The sequence below is a fragment of the Lepisosteus platostomus genome, chromosome 10 (genome assembly GCF_059453375.1).
Source record: "Lepisosteus platostomus isolate fLepPlt1 chromosome 10, fLepPlt1.hap1, whole genome shotgun sequence".
In the NCBI taxonomy this organism is placed as follows: domain Eukaryota; kingdom Metazoa; phylum Chordata; class Actinopteri; order Semionotiformes; family Lepisosteidae; genus Lepisosteus; species Lepisosteus platostomus.
The window spans coordinates 18,757,306-18,782,262 of record NC_142620.1 but is presented as its reverse complement, the minus strand read 5'-3'; the positions used below and the strand labels follow the sequence as shown (position 1 = coordinate 18,782,262).

At 38.3% G+C, this 24,957-nt stretch overlaps 1 protein-coding gene across 3 annotated transcripts in view; it reads right to left on the bottom strand.

Annotated features, from left to right (window-relative positions):
- The window catches only part of LOC148653500 (proline-rich membrane anchor 1-like), an 82,130-nt gene extending 59,542 nt beyond the window's left edge, over positions 1-22,588 (bottom strand). The window contains exons 1-2 of one of the 3 annotated variants that reach the window (XM_088648579.1): positions 21,428-22,588; positions 17,142-17,292 (exon numbers count right to left, since the gene is read on the bottom strand). In XM_088648579.1, the coding sequence (XP_088504705.1) occupies positions 17,142-17,292; positions 21,428-21,520 (244 nt within the window). In that variant the 5' untranslated portion in view covers positions 21,521-22,588. The remainder of the gene's footprint in view (positions 1-17,141; positions 17,293-21,427) is intronic. The other 2 variants (XM_088648581.1, XM_088648580.1) reach the window with 2 other exon arrangements.
- Between the last annotated feature and the right edge of the window lie 2,369 nt (positions 22,589-24,957).

Genomic DNA, 24,957 nt, shown 5'->3' with positions numbered 1-24,957 from the left:
CGCGGCTGGCAGAGGAATCCTACTCCGTTGGGCCCCTGAGCAAGGCCCTTAACCCCAACTGCTCCAGGGGTGACGTATAAATGGCTGACCCTAAGCTCTGACCCCAAGCTTCTCTCCCTGTCTGTGTGCCTCATAGAGAGCAAGCTGGGGTATGGGAAAAGACAAATTCCCAATACAAGAAATTGTAGATGGCCAATAAAGTAATCTCTAAAGTAATAAAGTAATCTTATCTTATATTTTACATAACAAACAAAAAGAATGTGAGAATGTGTAGAAGCAGAACACCCTTCAGCACAAATCTAATAATTACATAATTAACACCCAATGAGACTATTTACAACAGAGAGAGGCCATATAGCAGACTCTAGTGGCAGGTCAGCTATAACTACAACTCCTTCTTATGTTGGCCTACCACAGCTTCCCCCCCTTCACCCTTTCACCAACAGGGAGAGACTCAGGCTGGCAGAACGTTAGTCAATCCATCTTGGTTCAGGCCTTGGTGGCAACGTCAATCTATTATTTCCTCCTTCTCCAGAGATTCAGACATCATCATCTGTCTCAGGACCTTGGTGACAGCAGCTGCAGTTCCCTCACCTCAGGGAACTCTAGGATCACAGGTCATAGTACCTGCCTCATCTCTGGGGACTGTTGACCTGTATACTGATTTTCAGCCGATGCTAGTGATTTTTTAGCTCTTAAAAGTTCCTACGAGATATCCTGGATTTGGTTCTGTTATTATTCAAGTTTTTTTCCTTTAGTAGGAGATCTTTTCTTTATTCCTTCCTCTAGAATGCTAGTTTCTAGCAGGGTTTCTTTTGAGAGAATTCTCTCATTTAAGCATTTCTGTGCAGTAAGGGCCTGAATGGGACTGTAGATCTATCTGCAGTACTGTATATGTGTCCTCTTTTCTTTTACTTCCATCCCTGGAATGCCTGCCCTGTGCTGGAGCTCATATAGGGCAGCAATCTCTTGCTGGGCCTTTTCTAGCTTTATTGGGATGTTTTGAAGTTCTGAGACTTTTCATATCTCATCACTGCCCCCTTTCAAGTGTGTTCACATTCAGCCTGCAGCTGGCTGATCTGTGTTTAACGGGTGGCCGTTTGAGACTGCAGGATTTTACTTTGTTGTTCTTTAGCCTGGAAACCTCATTTGTTCTTCAGCTCACATGTCAGTTTTGTGCACTTGTAACACAGCTTTTCAAGCTCTGCACCTTGGCGTTTGGTGTTCCCTTGGAGAGCATCCTGCTGAGTAGCAGTCTCCCATTGCAGAAAGTAAAACAGAGTATTAAAGCAATCTTCCAGCTGCTGTTGCTGGCTCTGAACTTTGGCAAACAGCCAAACTCCCAGTCACTTGGTCCCAGCAGCTGGAGCATATGTTGACCTTCAGAGCCATGACCTCCTGGTCATGCATGCTCAGCAGCTCCTTTGGCTGGGCTCATAGGGGAGGCTTCATCTCTGGAGCTTTGCCATTTGGCTTTCTTTCAATTCCCTAGGAACTCTCTCACTAACTCAAGCTCAGGGTACAGTGGGGTTGGATTGTGCACCTCTCAAGCCTCCTTCATGCCAACTTGCAGCTGCTCTCTTGATTTGTACTTACACCCTTTGTTCCTCTTCCCTGGGCCGGGGAAGTCTTCTGTGGAATCGGCAACAAATCAGCACTTCTGTGAAGGCCATGGGGTAATCTGGTACTGCCCATACTTCCCTTTGCAGGAATGCATGTATAGCAGGTATCATCGAATTGGGGCAGCAGGTCCAGTTGTCCTAACCCCGTACAGCTGCCACATAATCTAGGACCCCACACCATTCACACCAGGGTTTCCTGTAATTGTATGTAGGCCAGGTGGACCAAAATTTGCACAAAATATGGTGCTGCCTGGCCAAACAAATGTGCGAAGCTGACAAAATGTACATGAGAATCCATAGTGTTTCATAGTAATATGATAATAAGATTAGTGGGGATGGAGTTTTTTCCTGGTCTGGTCAGTGGTCTACTCTAATTTTAAAACCCTTATGTTTGTAATTTATGTTCAATTCTACTTCTTAAATTCAATTCTAATACTTATAATGTTAAATTTTTCATGCTGTTATAACCCAGGTTTGAAACAATATCGGGACTGTAGGTCCCATAATGGACTTTGAGCGCACACCATTAGCATTCAAGGCATTTGGCGGGACCAAAACATACTTTAAAGTCTGAGTAGTATTACAGCACCCTAGCAGAATAAAATACAAACCCTTTAAATGGGGCACCTATTTGGGATGCTGGACCAACTGTGAAACAGTTTTCTCATTAAATATTTCACACGCTCCTCTTAACTGAATGAGGAAACTATGGTTTCAGAACATATCCAGATATGTAGAGAATAATAATTGCCAGGGGTAAATATGGCAATAATGACATGTCACCACCTTTTTTTATTTTTCATTATCATAATAGATAAAAATGCATGGTGGTAGCATGCAATCATATTTAAGCATAAATTATGCCACAGGTCATTCAATTTTACCTAGTAAAAGCACTGATGTTAAATGTATATTTTACTATTTTAGTCAAATTCAAATTAATGCAATGAGACAACAAATATAAAGGGATGGTGCACTTAATATTTTAATGTTTAAAACAGCAGCTTGCCTGGCTCTGGAAATGACTTACAATCTTAGCTGTAAGATCACGTTTGACAAAACCCGTCAAAAAAACCCCAAAACTTTTTATTTATAAATCACGTTTCCAAACCCAAGGACGCTGTACATTGTGAATAAAGAAAAAACAAAAGAAGGATACAAAGGAACACCAAAACACTGTTGTGGAGTTCTTCAAATGGTGAAGCTTTTGGTGATGAGCTTTGTGTGACTGTACTAAATCCTGGGGGCATACAAGAGTCCAGCATGCTGGTCCATGAGAAGCTGTGGGTGGAAGATTGCAGGAGGGCCAACACTCCTGGAAGCCAGAGCATGACCAGGCACTGGGTCTAGACAGGGCTGAGAATGAGAAGCCCAAGCCCAGTGTAGACTCACACCTTGAGCTTGCACCTCTGTTGGAGGTTGGGGGAATTTGAGAAAGAGTGAAATTAGTAGGGAGGAAGACAGGAGGTTGGAATGGAACTTAGGAGAACTGGAAGAAAAGAGCAGACATTGTGGCAGGTGCAGGGAGCCAGTTCATTTCCGAAGAGAAGCTGAGGTAAAAGAGTTAATTGTTCAATAATGGAGAGAAAACTACTCCTATCTAAAACCAAACTAAAATTCATTTTATTGTGTTTTCTTTTTTGACAAATTAACGAGCACTACAATCACTTAAAAGCAAGCAGTGCACAATACTGGTAAAAAACAATATCCAAATCATGAGACAAAAAAAGTTATTAGAATGAGAACAGACCTCATTCCTACATATTTTAATGTACATAGTTTAATGTATCTTTCACCATGTCAAATAATGTTTCTTTTAATGAAAGATGTGTGGTGCAAATAAGCACTGAGTTTCTTGAGAAGTGATCTTAATTAAAATTGTATTAGGATGATTCCACAGTATATCCAATAAATAAAAAAACACAAGGAAAAACAATTTTAAATCGTTAAAATTATTAAACTATTAACCATAACCATGTTAAGTATATAAACAAAGATTTGTGAATTTGATGGATTTTTAATTTACTTGGAAAATGTCTTTAAAAAAATAAGCACTGCTGGTCAGTTGCATCGCAGAACTTTTTTTTTTTCATGATAACATATCAAAGATCAAAGGTAGATATTTGACTAGAAGCCTCTGATGCTGTAATGCTGTAACCTCTTATTTTGTCACTATAGTACACTGTATAGTTATAACTTTTAAGAGCTAGAACTGAAAGGTTTCATGAACAGTTCAGTCTGTTGTCAAAATTAAATACAGGATTTCTTAATTTGGTTCACCATTGCATACATTTATATTATAATTTAAATGTATAATTCAGATTATATTAAAGATGTCAAACTATTTCAGAAACACTTTCTACATATGAGTTGAAGTTTGTAAGAGTGTGGGGGGGACTGTTTGTAGAAAGATAGTTTAAAATAAAAGCAAGGAACGCACAATTCCAATTCTTATTTGAATTGAGGTTCTACGTACAGTAAGTGTGTTGAGAAACCAAACATTTCAAGTTTAGAGTCTATGCATGGGAATTATGACTCATCCACTAGTAATTCATTCTCATGACACTGCTTGATTTGCTGTTGCAGAAGAAATACTGAGGCTTCACACCACAGAAAAAAGAAAATCCTGCTGGACTTCAGATCAGAATTTCTTTTTTGCATCAGAATTTTCTGAATTTCCCTTTTTATAGATGGAAATATTGTTGAAAGGTAACAACAAACGAGATTGCGAGGTCTCTTGAAGACTTAGTGTAGAGGCCACTATGAAGGAAGGAAAAAAAATTTAAAACAAACTTGTGGAAATAAACAAAAAAATAGTCATCTAGTTTAATTCGTTTATTTCTTCTGCTTCCTTGAAGCCTTTTGGTTTCTCTGAGGTAAAATGTCTACTTATTTATACAGACATCTTTCATCCTTCAAGCTCTCTAAACAAAATTAGATTATTTATAAATTCTATTGCTCTAAAAATACACAAAAGACATAAGTGTATGTAAACTGACATCTTTCATCTACAGGATGTTATAAAAAGAAATGAAGTACCTAATCGAATCTTGTAAAGATACACATCTTACAGTATTTGGATTTTAAATCTATAAAAAGCAAACTCTCAGTTGAAAATAGATTTTTTGATCTACAGAAGCCACATGATGATTATCTATTTATAATCCTATTAACTTCCAAACAACCCAGAGTAGATCAAAATCCTTAAATAGAACCTTGAATTTTATATAATAATATTACATTTGGTCGACTTATTGTATGTCATTCCTAGTGACAAGAGAGTTTTGTCACTGTATTTCTAAGCCTCTGGTCCAGTGAGGATCAGAGTAATTAAAAAAAGTAATGCATATAAATTAACCTCTTAACCCATTGATGGTCATTAGTACAAAAATCCTGTGATGCTCTTTTCTCACAGTTTGCCTTAGTGATTGTATGGAAATTGGTTCAATAACTTTCTAATGAATATTGTGAGCCTCTGGCAATATCTCTGCTAGCAATTCCCCATTATGCACTTTTCTTAATAAGGAGTAATTGGACTCCCTCTCCATGGTTGACCAATGCTCCACCCCCATCTGCAGTCAAAAACATTCCTCTTAGGGCGTAGCTATGGCAACAGGAACTTAAATCTCTCCCATATGCACCAAAACCCTATTGTGAAATAATTTAGTTTCATCAAAAGTTCCTGCTAATTAACAGAATTCAATTTAGCAAAAAAATGGCAATCATTCCATTGTATCATTTTTTTTCAACTATTTTGCTTGCTTCATCCTTCAGATTTCAAGTCTTATAATACATACTAAAATGATCCTCTGAAATACTTCTCCCCTGTCCAGACAGAAAAATCTGTGCCTTCAATGAGCAATACTGTGGCAACAATAGCAATTCAGCTTTTGAATTTGACATTAATTGTTGTACCAGCTGAATAGACGCCCATCTGGTTGCAATCTGCTTTTCCAAGGCCCAGCTGTGCTGAGAATCAAGGTGTCCTTCAAAGCAGCAACAACTATTGGTTGTAGGAATCAGATGATTTTGAAGTCTCAAATTTGCCCCAAACTGGATCTACACGGTGCTTTTATTCTTCTGACCAAAGATGAGAGATTTCCCCATCAACAGTATGCGTTGTGAGATTTTGTACAATGATGTTCAGTGCAGCATCTGAATACAATCCTTGTATTGTTATCCTTGCAGGGGCTTGGGGCACACAACCACTGAATTCATGCAGCTGCAAATGTTTCCCAGGAACCAGCCACGTGTGCAGTGTTGTGGTCATGTCCTTTTCAGGCAGTGTGCACATCTGTTCAAAGACCTCAAAAGCCATGCTTTTTTTTCCTCTCGGAAAATTGAAAATAGCAAGCCAGCAATTTATTAATAAGACAGGTCAGTTTTAGTCTGATCCTGTGTTTTTTGGAACATTGCGTACAGTATATATATATTCTCATTTGGACCCTGTATCTTAAAATCTGTGCCTACAAATAAGTAATAATAAAATATTTGCAATAAATAAGTAATAATCTACCACAGACCTAGATTCTGAAGGTGCCAATGTAAACTGTTTCCTCTTTTTGAATGTTCAGTTTTTGAATGATTAGTAAAGGACTGATGAACCTTAGTCACTGCATTAATCTCCTGGTTTGTAGGAGACTGTTACCAATAACTACAGTAAATATTTTCTGTGATGAGATAACAGTGCCAATCTATACCTCTGTATAAAGTCCGACTGTACCTATTCTTTTGTCTGGTCACATTCAGCAATCCCAATATTAGCTTCTTTAGTTTCGATTTCATCTGTATCACACTTTTTCTCTAGTTTTCTCACAATTAGTCTCTTTTCTGCCCATATTTCCTATAGTGTTATCTCTTTTGAATCCTAGTAAAGTTGTGTTTAGAACATGTTTTTTTTAAATCTGAAAATCAACTATACTATTTCTTTTTCCCCACTTAGTATGTTATTGTAAACTGTTTTGGTTCACTGCAACAAACCCAGAACTAGTATGGGAGAGGTGCCGTATGCTTCCTGTGAAACACTGTTATCATGTATTGTTTTCTCAGAAACAAAGCTAATTAATACAGGTTACAGTTGTAATGCTGGAAAGGTAGCAAAATTAATCAAACCTTGGCTGCCAGCTTCAAAAGCAGGCTTAATACCTCATTGCAAACAGGTGCAGACTGAATGGCAAAGCATAAACACAACAAATCGCAAGGTCATTGTTAATTTTAGTTGGGCTGAACTCAGTTTCAATCCCAACCACCATGATCACCATTCAGTTATTGTAAATGAGCACCTACAGAATACATTTTTATTCATCATTCTCTATGATCACATTTTGGATTATAGAATATTTAGAGTGGGGATGTATTTTTTCCACTTCATCTTAAGTAGTAACTTGCTCGCAAATCATTAATTAAGAAACTATATTCATTCTGTTACAACATAATATGAAATACGTTTCAAGTGTACTTTTCAGATCAGTACTTCATGGGGAATTTCACAAAAGGCCTATGTTTTTCAAACACATTATCTTTCAAATTATGAAGGGATCAAGCGACCTCCTTTGCATGCATGAAAGATAAGTTCTATCAATTTCTCAGAACAGTCAACTGAGACAGCTAAAAGCCCTCATGTTGTTTCCAATACAGGTAAACTTTGATATCCTTTTTGACTAATAAAATACATAGCACTTCATTCATTCATGGCATAAGACATCTGTACTCAAACCTGTCCTGACTGTGATTCACACAAGATTTATTTTGCTTCCTCTTTCAAGTCAAGTCCTTGGTAATTTTACTTTAATCAGCCCAAACATAAGTATTACAGTACTCCATGGATTCACAGTAAATTACAGTATAACATCATCCTCCCCCTACCCCACACTGACCTCTTTCTTGAGGTTTGTTTTTTGTGCAAAACAGTACAACATTAGTGTTTATGCAGAATTGAATTATTCATGGCTTTTTCTTTCCATTTCTACAAACAAGGGTTTTGTTACCGAGCCCTTCCTTTGAAGAGACTGTCTCAGCCTGAGTTTCTAAATGAGTCCATTGTTCAGTTTGATTGTTTTATTTTGATGTTTCAGTTTCCATTACATGAAAAGTGGTGGTACTTCAGAGCAACAGTTCCAAGAACTTATCTGATACTTACATAAATATTTAAACATAAACCATTCACTGAAAGAAGTCTGTGAGTGCCTGAATTCATAACATACTGCATATTTAAGTTATTTTACTTTATTTATGTACTTATGCAAATTTCCTATGTAAGACAATAAAACTAAATAAGGTAGGAGCAGCCGAAGCCTATTCGCAAGGCAGGATATACCCATGATAGGACAAAACTCTATCATAGGGCACACACAGACACAAAGACTCACAAACACTTACACCAGAACCAAGAGCCTATTAACCTACTAGCACGTCTTTGGACTGTGGGAGGAAACCCACATGAAGACCATACAAAGTCCACTCAGATAGCTCCCCAGGAATTGAAACCAAGGCTCAAATTTCAATTTCAGCAGACACTTTCTGTGCATGTGTGTATGTATGTATTTGGGCAGATGTAAGATGACAGGTTGATTCTCAATATGGTTCATTAAAAGACAAAACTGCTTAAATATTCCCTAAATTATAGCACTCTACAAAATAAATTGAACAATAATTTAAGATCTACTTAATCAGTCACCTAGAAAGGCAATTATATCGACTTAATATTATCGTAATCCAAGCATCTTCCCATAATGATATATTTGACCCATATAATGACATATTACCAAATACTGACATTTTAACAGATAACAAACTATTGAACATGTGGAGAGGCAGTGTTAATGGCCCTCTTACATAGTCCGCTAGGCAGTGGTTCTCAATCTTGGTCCTGGCCTATCCTTGTGTCTCCTAGTGTTTATTTAAAACGGTCCCTTAGTCAAGGGTCAACTTGTATCCTAGCTAAATTCCAATTTCGGCCTGGAAAATCTGGCCTACCTAAATTTCCACCTTCTATCAACTACCAAAGCAATTTCTCACTTCTCTACCTCCACCTGATTTCTACCTGATCGCCTCTGTAGAGGGGCCGCTGGTGCATAATGGCTGCCACATATTACCAAGGTGGCTTCTGCATGTCAGGAGTGAATGAAGTGCGTCCCCTTCTAAAAGTGAAGCATTGTCAGATCCTCTGGAAAGAAAATCTTGATATGAATGCAAGGAATTACCACTGTTACTATTATTATTATAAATGTTATTGTTGCTGTCGTTCTTAATGATCTCATCATTGTTATTAGAAAAAAACATATTTCTGCTAATATACTGTATATACTGTATAAATATGTACACTGTGGGAAAAATACAATTAAAAACCAGCATTTCTGTTATAGGACCACTTCCATCCTTTCTTAGACTAGAATACCCAGATATGTTTAGGATATAATGTATGTAACCTCTTTCTCTTCCCTCTTCAAGACCACATACTTATGTATTTCTATGTACAGTATGTACAGTATTTCTTCACAATGGTATTTTTGTACTGTTCAGTTATTAATTCTGGTGTATGGAAGCCCGCTTCCGCCAGGGAGTAAAAAAAAACCACGCTATGGTATCTCAGAATTCTGACTTAGTATCTCAGAATTCTGACTTAGTATCTTAGATTTTTAACTTTATATCTCGTAATTGTTACTTTATATCTCACATTTGCGACTACGAAATAGCCCATATTTCATTGTCTGTCCTTTTGTTATTGTAACGGATTCAGGTTCTAAGGCTTGTGCCCTCGCCGCTCCCACCCTAGTTCGTGCCTCACTGCATTGGCTCGAACCCAGGTCTTGCCAGCTGAGCTAAAGAAGACCTTCTTTTTTAAGTAAAAAAGGACATACAATGGAAATATGTAAAAAGTATAAGTTTCAGCTTTTATAATTGTGAATTCCTCTGGATGTGAAGTGTCTATTTCTGTATCTTATTTCATATTCTGTCTCCGTTTTTTTATTTCTGGTCACAATTACGAGATATAAAGACACAATTCTGAGATACTTAGTTGGAATTCTGAGATACTAAGTCGCAATTCTGAGTTACTAAATCGCAATTCTGAGATACCATAGCACGTTTTTTTTTACTCCCTGGCAGAAACGGGCTTCCATACTGGTGTATTTTGTCTTGGATAAAAAAAAAAACAGTTTAAACAAAAAGTACAAGTCTTCAGAATTCTTCAGTAAAAATAGAACTGCTATAGAAAAGGTGTATACTCCAGTATAGCACATTAGAAAAGACTTTAAAACAACCATGACCGAACAGTACATAAGCGATAATTTTAAAAATCGGACACAACTTTACAAGAAGAAGGGAATTACAGTAAGTCTGATAGAGATTGTATCATTCAGGTGGGTAGCTGCGTCAGCATGCGTAGGCTGCAAAGGAACAAGTAATAGGTTTATTCCATGCTGAAAAAAAGAAGAAAGAGAACACAACGTTTCGGCCGTGGAGCATTCTTCAGGGTCACACACCTGGAGATTGTATCATGTTGTGTTTCATGCTTGCAGAGTTAACAGCCACTGTTTGTGGTGTACATTGATATATAAATATCATTTTAAAAAACATTAACATTTGACTGTCTTTTGTTTTCTCATCATTGCATTACTGAAATCCCTCTCATTCTGTGAGGACATATGTTTAGAAACACTACAAATTATTATTTTAATAGTAAACACTCTAGACCAGTTGTGCCCAACCAGTTGATTGCGAGCTACCAGTTGATCGTGAAGCAGCTACTGGTAGATCTGCTTTTGAACATTTCTTTTACAGATTTTACACAGTTATTTAAACTAAACAAGTTACATTATAAAGTGTTTAATTTCTCTGTCCACTTTCCTCTATTTTGTCTGGGAACGCCTCCTGATGACGTGATACGCTGGTATCTTTTGAAAATTGTATATTACCATCGCAACGTGAAAGCCTGCACTATCAACGAGTTGTTCACACAGAAGCTGGCTAATGTAGCGTATGTTGTTAAACCTACAAAGACTGTTGCAGACAATCAAAATTAGTGCAGGTGCAAGAACAAGCTCGAAGACAGCGAAAACCTACCATTTTCATCAAGAATGGGAGGAGGAATTCCTTTTTACAATGACTAACAGCATGTGCATTCAGTCTGATATGTAAGGCATCCATTTCTATGTCAAAAAGAGATATTATCCAGCTAGAAGTGAGCTTTGTAAAAGAAAGGTCGGTGAACTTAAATCTGAGTTGTCACCTCAACAGGCCATTTTCCTGAGACCTACCACAAAAGCAAAGGCCGCCGCAACTCTAGCATCTTATCAGGTAAGCCATCTGCTTACAAAGCTAAATAAATATTTTGGTGATGGAGAAATCATAAAAGAGGCATTTCTAGAACAGCAGACTCATTGTTTGATGGCTTCAAAAACAAATCAGAAATAATGTCTTCTATTCAGGACATGCAGTTATCCAGAAATACAGTGACATGGAGAAGTGAGGGAATAGCCATGGATCTGAAAGACCAAATGAGAGCAGACATTGATCGGTGCAGGTATTTTTCCCTTCAATTTGACAAATCCATGGACATGGTGGACACAGCACAGTTGTGCATTTTTATCCGAATGGTTTTCGAAGACATTAGTTCATGAGAGGAACTGTTGACAATATTGTCACTCAATTGGCAAACTGGTAGGCAAGATATTTTCCTAGTATGCATGGAAATTGTGGATAAAATGCAGCTCTCCATTTGGCACGGTCATAGGTGTCCTCCGGGGTGACGTTTACTTTCCGCATGTCTTCAGTGATCCGATCCATCCACTGTTTCTTCGGCCGCCCTCGCGGCCATCGACCCTGCGGGCTCAGTAGCATCGCTGTCCATGCTACCGTGTGCTCGCCATTTCTCATCACATGTCCATACCATCGCAGTCTTCCTTCTCGCATCTTCTCCATTATCGGTGCCACTCCCATGTGTCGACGGACATCGTCATTGAGGACGTGGTCAAATCTTGTTAGGCTGAGACACCACCGGATCATCCTCATTTCTATGACATGGAGGGCCTGCTCATGCCTGGAAGTTGCTGGCCAGCATTCCGATCCATACAGAGCGACAGGCTAGACAACGGTCTTGTAAACTTTGGCCTTGAGTCGGATTGGCATCCGGCGATCTCAGAGAACGCCGGTGACCTGGCGCCACTTCATCCACACCACATTCACTCAGGCCCTGGCGTCTGGGAGGGTGTCGCCGTCGCTGCTGATGATGGAGCCGAGGTATTTAAACTGCGTCACTTTTTTGAGATCTTCACCTCTGATGCTGATAGTTCCATCCGTTTGAGGGCCGCACTCCATGTACTCAGTCTTCTTGGTGTTCAGCCACATTCCATGCTCGTCCAGTCGGATCTTCCATCTCTGCATTTGGTGTTGTGGATAAAATGCAGCTACCACTCTCTAAATTGGTTTCGATCACGACTGATGGCTCACCGGCAATGACAGGTCGAACAAATGGATTCAATGCACTTTGCAAAGATAGCGAACAGGTTTCCTGAGTTTCTCAACTATCATTGCATACTCAACCAGCAAGATTTGTGTGGAAAAACATTTAACATGAAGGAGGTTATGGATGTTGCAATGAAGATTGTATGCTCAATCTGTACTAGAAGTCTTCAAAGACAGCTTTTCCGCACTTACTTAGAGGAAAGGGATGCCGAACATGTGGACCTTTTGCTGCACAGGGACATTAGATGGCTAAACAGAGGTAAATGTTTGCAGCGATTTAGAGACCTACTGCCTGAAATAAAAGCGTTTCTGATTTCTTCTAAGTTTTCTTCTTTTCTTCTAAGTTTGAATACAAGCAGCTTAAAGATGGCTCCTAGATTTAGCGCTCTTAACTGACTTGACATGCTAAACAAGCTCAACCTTGAGCTACAAGGCAAAAACAAAAATATAATGCACATGATCAGCTCAGTTAACATTTTTAAGGGAAAATTACACCTCTTATCCTCTAAATTGCGGTGCAATGGTCTATAGAATTTTGAAAATATACACTCAGAAATTGAGCATCAGGGCAAAACGTGTATGCAGGTGAACTGCGCACGATATACAGAGCAAATAGAAAGCATTGCAGCTGAATTCGACAGGCATTTCAATGACTTCACAATGCTTGAACTCATTTCGGCATTCATGTGTTTCACATTTGGGACAGAAATTACTGTGGATGACATTGCCTCCAAAATTACACCTCTTTTCCACTTGGAGACAACAGCGGTGAAAGTGATATTTTGGCCCTGCAGAATCACATTGTGTTGAAATCAAGAGCTAAGAAGGACTTTCGGGGAGATTTTTGGAGCTTACTTGCAGGAAACAAGTACCCTAACCTGAGAGCATGTGCTGCTCAGATTCAGACATTCTTTGGGACAACCTATGTCAACGAGTCAGCATTCTCTCAAAATTCCATTCAACTCTTACTGATGATGGAGGCCTGCTTGATATGCGCAACTAGCAGCTACAATCCTGCCTATGAAAAACTAGTAGACAGCCCTCAGTGTCAGCGGCACATTAGGTAAGTACTGTTCATTTTACCATTTCTTTTTTATACATGTTCCATTGTAAAAACATGGTTGAGTTCTATTATACTTTTAATTAAATTATGCATAGGCCTATAATGTCAGGCTGGTGGGCGTTAGGGTTATTTATTAAGTGACCACTGCATCACTGAATGGTAGATCATAAAAGGCAGGTTGTGGATTAAAGTAGATCGCTCCTCTAAAAAGGTTGGGCACCCCTGCTCTAGATTATACCTGGAAACTTGTTTGAATTTACAAAGTATATCTATCAAGGTCTACGACATTGTAGTGTAGTGAAATCCAACACCAGATTGCAAGAAAGTAGAAGCCTATCCTGGCAAGCAACTGTTACGGATGGGGCTACAGAGCAGATAGAATAGGATCCTGTGCTGGTTCAGGAGGTGAGACGATGCCTAATAAAAGTCACAATCCAAAGAGTTGTCAAAAACATGAGCCAAAACATCCTTTACCTTAAGAGAAAGTCCAAATGTCAGGCCAGATCATGATCCAAGGGGAGTAGTCTGATATGTGATAGGTCAGGAGCCGTGTAGACTAAGAGAGATCGCCAAAGCAGGTAGGAAGCTCAAAAGAAAGTGCAATACTGAGCGGGGTGGAACAGGTGAGTTGTGCTTAAATATTTTAATAGGGAGAGGGTGAGTTGGTGATTGAGCAAGGTGGTAGGTTAAGTAATTAGCACTTCTGTCTTCATCTTGTTTGGGGCGTTCCTCTGGTACGTAACCTTCCCAATCCACAAGGTACAGTACTGGAGTTATCCACGAGACCATCGGGAGTCCAAGATAATGTTTACCATATAAGCAGGAAGACCATCAATTAGACGAGGTGATGGAGGTCTGGGTTGGGGTCTGCACAAAGAGGATCTATGGTAGGGTTTTTATGGAGGGACACATGAAAAGTGGGGTGAATTCTTAGGGTGGGTAGGAGTGCTAACCGGTAAGTAACTGGGGTGATTCGTCCAAGAACACGAAAAGGACCAATGTACCTGGGGGCTAACTTGTGTGAAGGTTGTTTTAGGGGAATATTGCGCGTGGAAAGCCAGACGAATTGTCCACGTCTTAATCGAGGCGCAACCCTACGATAGTGGTCTGTGATTTTCTTTTGTCGATCTGTTGCACGGAGTAGGGAATCCTTTGCTTTCTTCCAGAGGTTCTGTAGATTTGTGATATATTCTTGGACCGAGGGTAACTGGGTGAGAGGAGTTTTCTGGAATGAGTGTGGGTAGATATCCTTGAGCACACTGAAAGGGTGATATTCCCGTTGATGAGGTAGATAAAGAATTATGTGTGTATTCCGCCCAGAGAAGTAGAGATACCCAATTATCGTGAGTAGAGGATATATAAGCTCGTATATAGGACTGTAGACTTTGATTGATAAGCTCGGTCTGTCCATTGGATTGTGGATGGTATCTTGAAGTAAAAAATACTGAAGCACCGAGTACAGAAGGCCTTCCAAAATTTTTAAATGAACTGGGGACCTCTATCTGAAACTGTCTTCAGGTATCCCATGAAGTTGTAAGCCGTGTAACACAAACAGATCAGCTAATTCTTGGGCAGATGGCAGAGACGGTAATGGGATGAAATGCGACGATTTTGATAATTGTAGTGTGACCCTTACTTACGAGAACATTGGTGATGAAGTCCACTGAGAGATGGGACCAGGGGCGATTGGGAACAGCAAGGGGTTGTAGTGGTCCTGCGCTCTTCATTCGGGGAGACTTAATCCCAGCACAAATGGTACAAACTTTACCATAGTCTGTAATATCCTGCTGCGTAGTAGGCCATCAAAAATTTCTAGAGATAAATTCTGGTTTGCTGGTTCAGGAGGTGAGACGATGCCTAATAAAAGTCACAATCCAAAGAGTTGTCGAAAACAAGAGCAAAAACGTCCTTTACCTTAAGAGAAAGTCCAAACGTCAGGCCAGATCGTGATCCAGGGGGAGTAGTCTGATACGTGACAGGTCAGGAGCCGTGTAGACTAAGAGAGATCACCAAAGCAGGTAGAAAGCTCAAAAGAAAGTGCAATACTGAGCGGGGTGGAACAGGTGAGTTGTGCTTAAATACTTTAATAGGGAAAGGGTGAGTTGGTGAAGGCAAGGTGGTAGGTTAAGTAATTAGCGCCTCTGTCTTCGTCTTGTTCTGGACGTCTGGGTCATAACAGCAACAGGCTTAAGGCAGTTTACACGGTGGACAGGACGCCAGTCCATCGCACCCTGTTACTAATAATCAGTTAAAATAACTGTGTGTACTAATCTGTTGTAGGGTACACACAGACATACTCACACTCACTTTCCAAGAAGGCAGTTAACCTAGCACTATGACCGTGGGAGAAAACTGGAGCACCCAAACAGGAAGAACATATAAACTCCACCGAGACAGCACTCCAGGTACAGAAATTAACCCTGATCCGCAGCACTGCTAGGCAGCGATGCTAACCACTGTGCCACCATACCCCCTGTGTTCAAAAGCATACCAGTGATCATTAAATAATACATAAATGAACAAATCTGTATGATTGCTGTTACAATAAATATAGTATATAATATTCAGATACTATATTTGCTTTTAAAGTTCATTTCTGATATAGATTTTTTAAACATTTGCCAGGATATTTGAACAAACAGGTACAGTGTGTATTTATAATGCTACATTATTCTGGCTAATTAGTATGATATTAATTATTTTCCAGAAAAATGATACAATTTTAATGAAAGTAGAACTAGCAGCACTAAAGCCTAAATAATAGTGAGACAAGTGCGTGCTTGTCTGATCTTTTACATGTCTGGGGCTACCGTGAGTAGACCCAGAGGGCAACTGTGAAAGGCATTTTGAATTAGCCTTTCCAGAAACAAATGCATAAGCAAAGCCGAAGACAGACTATGCAGTCGCTGACTCACAAAGGCTCTGCTGCAAACAAGACGGGAGTCCTTCTGATGTTCATTAGCCCCCTATCTGTTACAAAACCTAATTTAATTAACGTATCTGCCTTTTAATCAAGGGACCCTCAAGGGGACATGAGACCAATGAGACCAACCGCATGTCAGGGAACATTTCAAGAGCTATCCATGGTAACTCCTAACACTCCAAGGTCAGACATTACATAAATTATTATTTGCTTTAAACTATAATTTCTGCAACCCAGAACAGAATCCTGTTTCCAAACCATGCCTGTCTGCTCAGAGGTTTGTGTACTTTTGTGACTCCCAGCTGGCAATACAATTTCCTTATGGGCAGGATAACACTTTTTAATTATTAAACTGCTTCCATTGAAGTACAGTACAATATACAGCACAGTGGTGTAAATATGGAATTTATAAATTATTAATTTAACAATTTACTTTTTGTAAGTAATATAAAGAATAAAATGTTCAAGTAGGGATCTGCGTCAGCATGCCTAGGCTGCAAAGGAACAAATAAAGGTTTATTCCATGCTAAAAAGAAAGGAAAAGAGACATACAGTATTGTGTATCTTTTCTTTCCAGCAAAAATGTAAAATGTAATGCACATATTAAAATATTTTGAAATTATTCACAATTTAGGAAAGTGCTAAATGAAAACTTTTCAAATATTTAGTAGTATCTTGGATCAAGATCGCTGACAATAATGAGAAATAACATCTCAAGAGGGCTACTTGCCCTCCAAGAAAAAACCTCTCTTGAAATCTATGATTTTATTAAAACACCAATAGTCATATGAACAGGGCTTTTTGATCTAATCTTGTTACACCAAGCGCTGGTTTTCAACATGAGAAGACAAATGCCAGCAGAGTGGTTTTAAGGCACACCCATTCACCACAGTCCAACGTGCTAACACCTTGCTATGTGACACAGAAAACCCAAGAGGGACCAGTTGATTAATTTTTTCTGACTACCGCTGTCAACCTGATGAATTTCATAGTCCCCTGAGTGGAAAACGTTAACCCATCTCGATCAATTCAACACCTTGCTGAAAAGGGGAGAAGAAGCAGCACTTACTTTGGGAGACCAGCAGCCTTGGGGGAGGGGGTGGAGGGGGTGGGGGTGGTAGAGGAGGGTACGGTCTACATTGGCATGTCAGCTGGCAGCTCTCACTCGCCTTCTCTGCTATGGTCCTTGAGCATGATTTTTGAAGCTCACCCTGAGTAAACTGGGGGACAGAAGAGGACAGAAAATGAAGGACATCAGAAAGAGCCATTAATGATGTAACACAGTGTAAAATGTTCAACCCATTATAAACTTGATGAGTATTTCTAACTACAGATATATCAAAAGTACTCCTGTTGTTCCCCTTTATTGCAAGAGAAAGCTTTTTGCCTATTTTTTCAGCTCATGATATAAAATACTTCACCTTTGGCCACCTGTTTCAATATGGTTCCCTCTTGCATTAGTCTTAGACGTCCTGCACTGAGGTTTAAGGTCTTGACGTGCTGTACTGTAATTGATGTTAATTTAATAGAGAACATTCCACACTAAAGAATGCTTATGAAAATGCAACCACAAGGAAAAGCCAAAACCTCATTAAAGTAAAACACTAATGTAGGGCAGAATTAAACTTTTATCATTGATTGCACCTTTAAAATTCTACAAAGTTCACATAAAAGCTCTTAGAGCAAGGCTAGGTATCTGTTACCTTTTTGAAGGTGGTGCTTTTGTTTGTCACAAGAAACCACTTGTCGTAGCCTTAGGTCTCAAAAAGACATTATGTCAAATGCTGTGTGATGGCTTCAGTCTATACTGCTGCAGAACGAGAACGTCTGCCAATGTACAGAGAGTTCCAGCAAGAAATGTTCCATCTACTAAGAGTCAGCTATTCTGAATATCGATATTCCTCTGCTCTGATTTTATATACTGTATATATACTGTACATTTGTACTGTTCCTTATGATGAAGCTATGTAATCATATGATTTCTGGAAATGAATATTAATTGGCTATTTTCATTTCACAATATTGGGGAAGGGGAACATAATTAGAAGTTTAAAAAACACTTACAAATCTGCTTTTTCATATACAATATAATCATAGTTAGCAGCCAGAGATTCCATCCTACTGACAGCTTATCAACAGAACACACCTTTGACCAGTGACATAGATGTATATACAGTATTTACACATCTTACAAAGAACATATTAGGTTTATGTTCTGCTTTTTATTTTTGCTTTTCTATGTGTTTCTTTCCTCTTCCATACTGTACATGCAAACGTTAGAATTAGAAGTCACTTTAGATGGCTCTCTCCTTCATTCTTAATGTTAGGAGAAGCTAATTGATATGTATTTCACATATATATTTGTGTTAGAAAGCATAAATGGTACTGTAGGTTGCAGAGGAACAAGTAATAGGTTTATTCCTTGGTGAAAAGAGAAATAAGGAAACACAATGTTTCGGCTATGGAGCCTTCTTCGGGTGCTTTAAAGAACAGCTTTTATTGTCGTACTTTAACCAGAAATGAACCCAATGATGGTGAACGTAAATGATTATGATTAATCTTAGATTTCTGCTATTAAGAAATAAATGGCAGAAAATGCAGAATATGACCTCTCTGTAATGTCACCCACAAACACTTTAACTGTTAAATCTCAAGGCAGGGAGCACAGAAAATAAATGATTGAAGAAGCAACATCACTTCGTACAAGAAAGCCACAATCCTAACTCTAAACCTTTATTTCCTTGCTGACATATCCAAGACCAAGTTTAGTCGAGAACTCTTTAGTCAAATTATGGACAGCAATTCTGTGCACTTTCCTGTGCATTAGACCAAACATCACAGTTTCTTACAACTATCCAGCAATGTGTCAGGCAAAAACTAGAAAAAAGTGATTTAGAAACACAGCACTAGATTTAAGACAAACATAAAGTTTGGTTAATTCCATGTGTGGTCTAATTCTGTTTGTTTGTCTATGAACTACTGACAAGAATTCCAAAGTCTCGTATGGTATGGGTCACATGATGTTGACAGGTACCCCTATCATGGGAGTACCTCTCAGGTGGTAGTGCTGTTAAAGACTAGTAGTAGTGAATAGATCTATCCAGAATTACTCAATTATCTCCCATAGGAATATTCCTGCCACCAATACTCGCAAAGTTCACTGACCCACGGCATTATCACAGTGTAATCAAAATGAGTGCCTGTCCACATGGTTTTTTCCATGTGAAATCTGAGAAGAACACATTTATAATCCCCAAAATATGAAAAATAAAAGTTGTTAACTTTATGCAGTTTGTATTCAGGAGGAGTGCAATGGACGAATGTGATAAAACACATTCTGCAGGCAGATAACTTGCTATATACACCATATTCAACCAAGGCAATCAGTGTGGAATAATGAATATTCAGGGGTGATAATTCAATTTAAATGTAGCATGCAAATATCATCATTTCAAATAAATAATTTCTTCCCACACTTCAACATGGCCCACATAATATAGTGTATAAGGGGCACTAAGCACAAGGACTGGAGCTCTTATTATTTTTACTGCCACTGAGGAAATGGATAGATGTATTGTAGCTCAGTTTATAAAGTGAAATCATTGTGTGGACGTGGCAAGCTCACCATTTAAACCATTCGTTTAAAAAGTTTAACACTGTTTTGAAGATATGCAGCAAATGAAGAAGCACTTGGGAGGTAGGCCGGCAGTAGTTTCTACCAAGAGACAATGGTTTTCTAGTCTATGAAGAGATAAACAGTACACAGCTCCCAGCATAATGAGGATGAATTAACTGAATTTATCAACTAGGCAAAAAAGTGTATTTTAAATGAGAATACTTATTGTGTGCTTTATTAATTACTGTTAAAAATGTTAGCATTTTGCTAACAACTTAAATCCTAACCATGAATAGTATGTGCACCTAATAGATATTGTTCAAAACTTAATGTCAATGGACTGGTTATACAGTATTAGTACATTATTTTTATTTAGATGCATAAGAATATTATTTTGAACAAATTACTAGAAGAGGGTGTTATGTACACAATTAGACTTAAAAGATACATTCCATTCCAATGTAAGTTTTATACAACACAGCATAAGCCTAAGTGTACATTATTTATTATTTCTCTGAATCATACTGGAGCAGATGGAATATGTCATGAACAATTACTGAAATGACCAGGAGGTTTTATTTTCTTGGAAAAAAAATAGTACATAACATTTTTGAATAATTATTTCCTACATCATACTTTGTTGTGGTTACATTTAGTTGGGAAGGCTTAACATCAAAATCTTGAACAATTCAAAACATCAAATTACACACCTGGTGTAATTCAACTGTTAATGTCCAATGTGTCTTGTAGGATGTGTCACTCGCTACAGTATTTTCCCCATGCTTTCACAAATCTTGACTAAAAGTAGTTGATATATTAATTTCAATACCCTTAGCTCCGCGAGAACTTTACGTCGGGAAATAAAACAACCCTACCTTAAACATTGAAACATTTGGCTTAGTCAAAGCCTGTAAAACTCTAATACGAAAATAATAACGTAAAGATTTACATTATTACTTAAAGAACGTACGTGATGATTTGCGCTCTGTTCACTAAACGCTATCAAGGTACATGAATTCTGTATCTTGAAATTCCTTGCTGTTGGCAACTAGAGATTATATGCTGTAAATGAAAATACTAATGTTAAGGCTTTCAACAAAATGTTAAATTTTTAGCGATAGAAAACAAAGTTAAGTTAATTCTTATCCATTCTTACAAGTTTAAGCAACAAAATAAAACTTGAATCTCCCATACTTTTAAGTGTTCTTTTGTCAGCATATGGTTGAAATTCATTAAGTACAAAATATTTTACATGCCAAAACTTCCCACGGAACATTTTTCAAATTGCATGTATCATACATTTCATTAATGAATGATGCGGAGTGTAGATCAGATCAGACTGATCAGACAAGACTACAGTAGATCACTAATTTTGATATGCAGTTTTGGTTAGCTGAGCACTTTTGACTGAGCTCACGAAAAAAAATAACATACAGTACAGTAATGTACATAGTACAACTTGTGTAGTCATTTATCCTACACGTCTGAGAATTGCGTTATTGCTCAATTATCTGTACAAAACATCGTTTACCCATTAGCTACTTTCAAATGTTAAATCACACTAAACGTTCACTTATTACTGTTACCCCTATTATTATTATTATTATTATTATTATTATTATAGTAATAGTATTAATAATAATAGTAATAAAACTAGCAGGGACGTATACATAAAAACGTCATTTGCATGCTAAACTTTACAAAGTTCACATACTGCTACAAAAGAAGAGGAAACCTACCTGAAATAAAAGTAAAAATGACGTAAGAAAGCAGTGACCAAACAGAAAAGGCCAAGAACTTAAACTGAGCGGCAATATATCACGGAGCAGCATTCCTCTTCTGCTCGTCTTAAAACCAGCCTGACTTGTAAAAAACAAGGGGATACATAGAACTCGCTTGTTATTAAGAACTTAATCCACGCTTCCCAGTTCGGCGACGAAATATCTTTCAGACGTTTGCAGAAGTAGTTTCTGTCACATTCTTGTCCTTGAATCCTTGTTATTGGTGGCATGGGATTGCTTGGGACAACATACGCCCTGCTGATCCTGTCAATTTCAGTACTCTAAGTTACGACACCGTGCACCGAAAAATTGCTACCACCTTGCAGTAGTACGATGCCTCCTGGAATTACGCATAAGCTTAACACAACAAAGTTCTCCCTTAGAGTCTTATAAGGACCCTGCAGGTGCACAACGCAGGAAAGCGATGGGATAGGTTTTATATCAAAAAACGTCTTCCGTCCATGTGTATCTATGAATACCAGGTTTTACGCCACCAAAGTTGTAACAACTGGAAAAAATAAAAAAGCTACTGTACCATTTAAGATATCTTTATCAGTGAGGTTAAGACTCTAACCAGACCATTTCCCTTTTTAAAAGATAGAGTCCGTGTGAGTTACCCCACCAAGATTACAAGAGAGCAAGGTATTAACTACAAAGATGTATTCCCCGTTTTGTAAAAAGCTACTCGCGAAAGCACAGGTAGAAAAAGCCCGTCCACTGGCGTCCAACATTAGTTCCGATCGCACTTGATTCCTGAAAAGGGGGGAATCCTTTCAATGTCTCGTTGAATTGTAAAAATATAGGAGCACGACTTGCATCTTTTCAGATTTCTTAAAAGTGCAAAGGGTTCTTATTTTAAGAGATTGGTAAGAGTCAAATACCGCAGCAGGAGAAGTATCAGTTTCCACGGAGCTTGCAAAGATGGGCTTCTCAGAGAAACATTTGGTAGGTCACATCACCAGTCCATCACCGAGTGCACAGAGGGAGACAGGGGGAGTGAGAGATAAGAGTGAGCTAAAACCATGTTGAATACGAAAAAGAAGTCAGAGGGGGAGAGAGAAAGAAAGAGTGGAATATACATTTTCCTCGTAATCCACAATCGGCGCACATTGTGCGATTTGTTTCGGCGTTTCCAACGACAAAACATTACAGTGTCTGGGGAATTTCTACAATTTCCCCCTTTTAAAAACAAGCATCACATCGCAAAGTGAAAGAGTGACAACGACATATGGGTACACAGGGCATTAGTCATTGCCTATCGACTATGCCACTAAGGAAACGCTTTTGGTGAAGAGAATGAGATTAATATTACAGTGCTTTATTTAATTCATTTGATGTTCAAAGTGCACAAAAGCACGCCACATATGTGCAGGCAGATCTCTCCTATTATGTGCACTCTTAAAGGCGCCATGAAGATAAATACTTATCCAGCCTCGTTGAACTGTTTTCTAAGGAGTGCCGGGCATATTGCACTGGATACATAGTAAATTTTAAGCTTGATGCTGTCAACTTCTCCGGATGAAAAAGTTGCGTAACCCGACTTTAGCAATTGTCAGTAATTAACAAGTAAAACAACATTAGTCTTTCAACGTTATATTTTATGTTTTCCGTTTCCCAAAAACACAAAATGAACATGATTTGAGAGATTTAAGGAAAGACAGCTGCAAATCCACTAACAGTAAGACGCTGTGTATTAAGTCAACGGTTTCTTCTCCATTTTTATGAAATTTTACATCACATCAAGAAGGAACTACATTTATACAAAATAATCTGTCAGTTTGGTGCATATTGTAATTTTAGAAAACCTTAGCTCAATTATACCAAAGATGTAAATTTCTGTGAGGTATACATTGCCTGCATATTTGGGATTTAAAGGTCTTATGTCTACCAGGAGTTTAATTTGAGGAATTGAGAGGCACGAGAACGGGCACTCCCTTCAGATAGCGTGTAGCACTTTTTGTTAAAAGGCAAGTTAGAAGGCATTTGCGCCGTTCATGTGGGATGTCTAAAATACACCGTTGCGTCAAGCCACTCAGCGATTGTTTTTTTTATTAAATCTGAATAAAATGGTGTCCGAATTCGTGTTGGACACCGCACAATTCTGGTGGTATAGTGTTTACCATTTCTTGTATACACTAAGTAGATCATATATGCATTTCCTATTCTACTGTATGTAGTCTCAAAATACAGTACAACCTTTGTACAGTACATATGTATATGTACAGTTATGTACAGTATAACATTATTCACTAGCACTGAACCTGGTTACTGTTGTCTAGTTCTGTGACAGAAACCATGTCCTTTAGTGTAGCAGTTTCTCTGTTGTCCAGGGAGAGGCAATGTCTGATATTGAATTATTTTCTGCTTTACCAGTAGGTGGCACTGTATGGTTCCAAAGTTTTAGATGGCTAACTGTCAAGTCTCACTGCATGGTTCCGAATTCTCCACTGGCTGTCCAGAGAGTGGCATTGTGTGACTCTAAATACTTCACTATCTAGGGAGTGGCTACCAATAAGAATTAACAACTGTGTTGTTCAGATGTCAGGGAAGGTTTTGTTCTGCATTCAACAACTATACAGTACTTTCTCATCTTTTTATTTTCACTGTTATGCACTTACTGTGTGTATGTTTTACATGTCCTCTGTTATTACGTATATGCTTTGTATCCACAGTGAGTTGCCTTTGATATGATTGTCTGCTTGCAGTTTACATTACATAATCCCATTAATATTCCTGTTAACAACATTGTAAAGGCAAGGTCCAAATTGCCTTAATGTGTGTACTCCTGCCCACAAAACCAATATACAGTACATTACGTTACACAGAAGGAGAAAATCAGTCTTTCAAAATGTCTTTATTATTTTCCTTTCTTGTCAGATAAGTTGGAAACTGTCTTCAAAGATGATTTTATGGGTCATACTTTATATTGGAATCTTTGACAAGATTGTGTAATTACTTCGTGTAATGGCTGAAAAAACCTTTGTATTATTTATTCATTTCCATGACTATTTATAATGCCCAATTTCTAACATTTTGGTAAAATATGAAGCTTATGGAGCACAAAACAGAATTTCATTTGCACAATGTAAGTGGCACAAACACATCCACAAGGGCAATTCAGAGACAGCAGTTACTCTGGTGAGCAAGTCTCTGAAAGAAGGGAGAAAACCTTAAAGCCCAGAGAAAATCATGAACATGGAAGAGGGGATGCAGACGCCAGACGCAAGGCATTCCACCCCACAATCAAACCTTAGAGGGCCGAAACAGAATGCAAATCTATTGATAAAACCATTTAATAGAAAATTAAGATAAATAATGTCTCCTTCAATAAAACTTAGTATTATCATTATCAAAGATGCATGTACAAGTAGCTCGCTCTACATGCATATTGAACCTGTAGCAATGTGTACAAAGAAGGAGGCTACTGTGTTATAACTGAAAAATTACTTCAGAAATGTATTATGGTGAACCTGTTCAGCTGTAGTAGA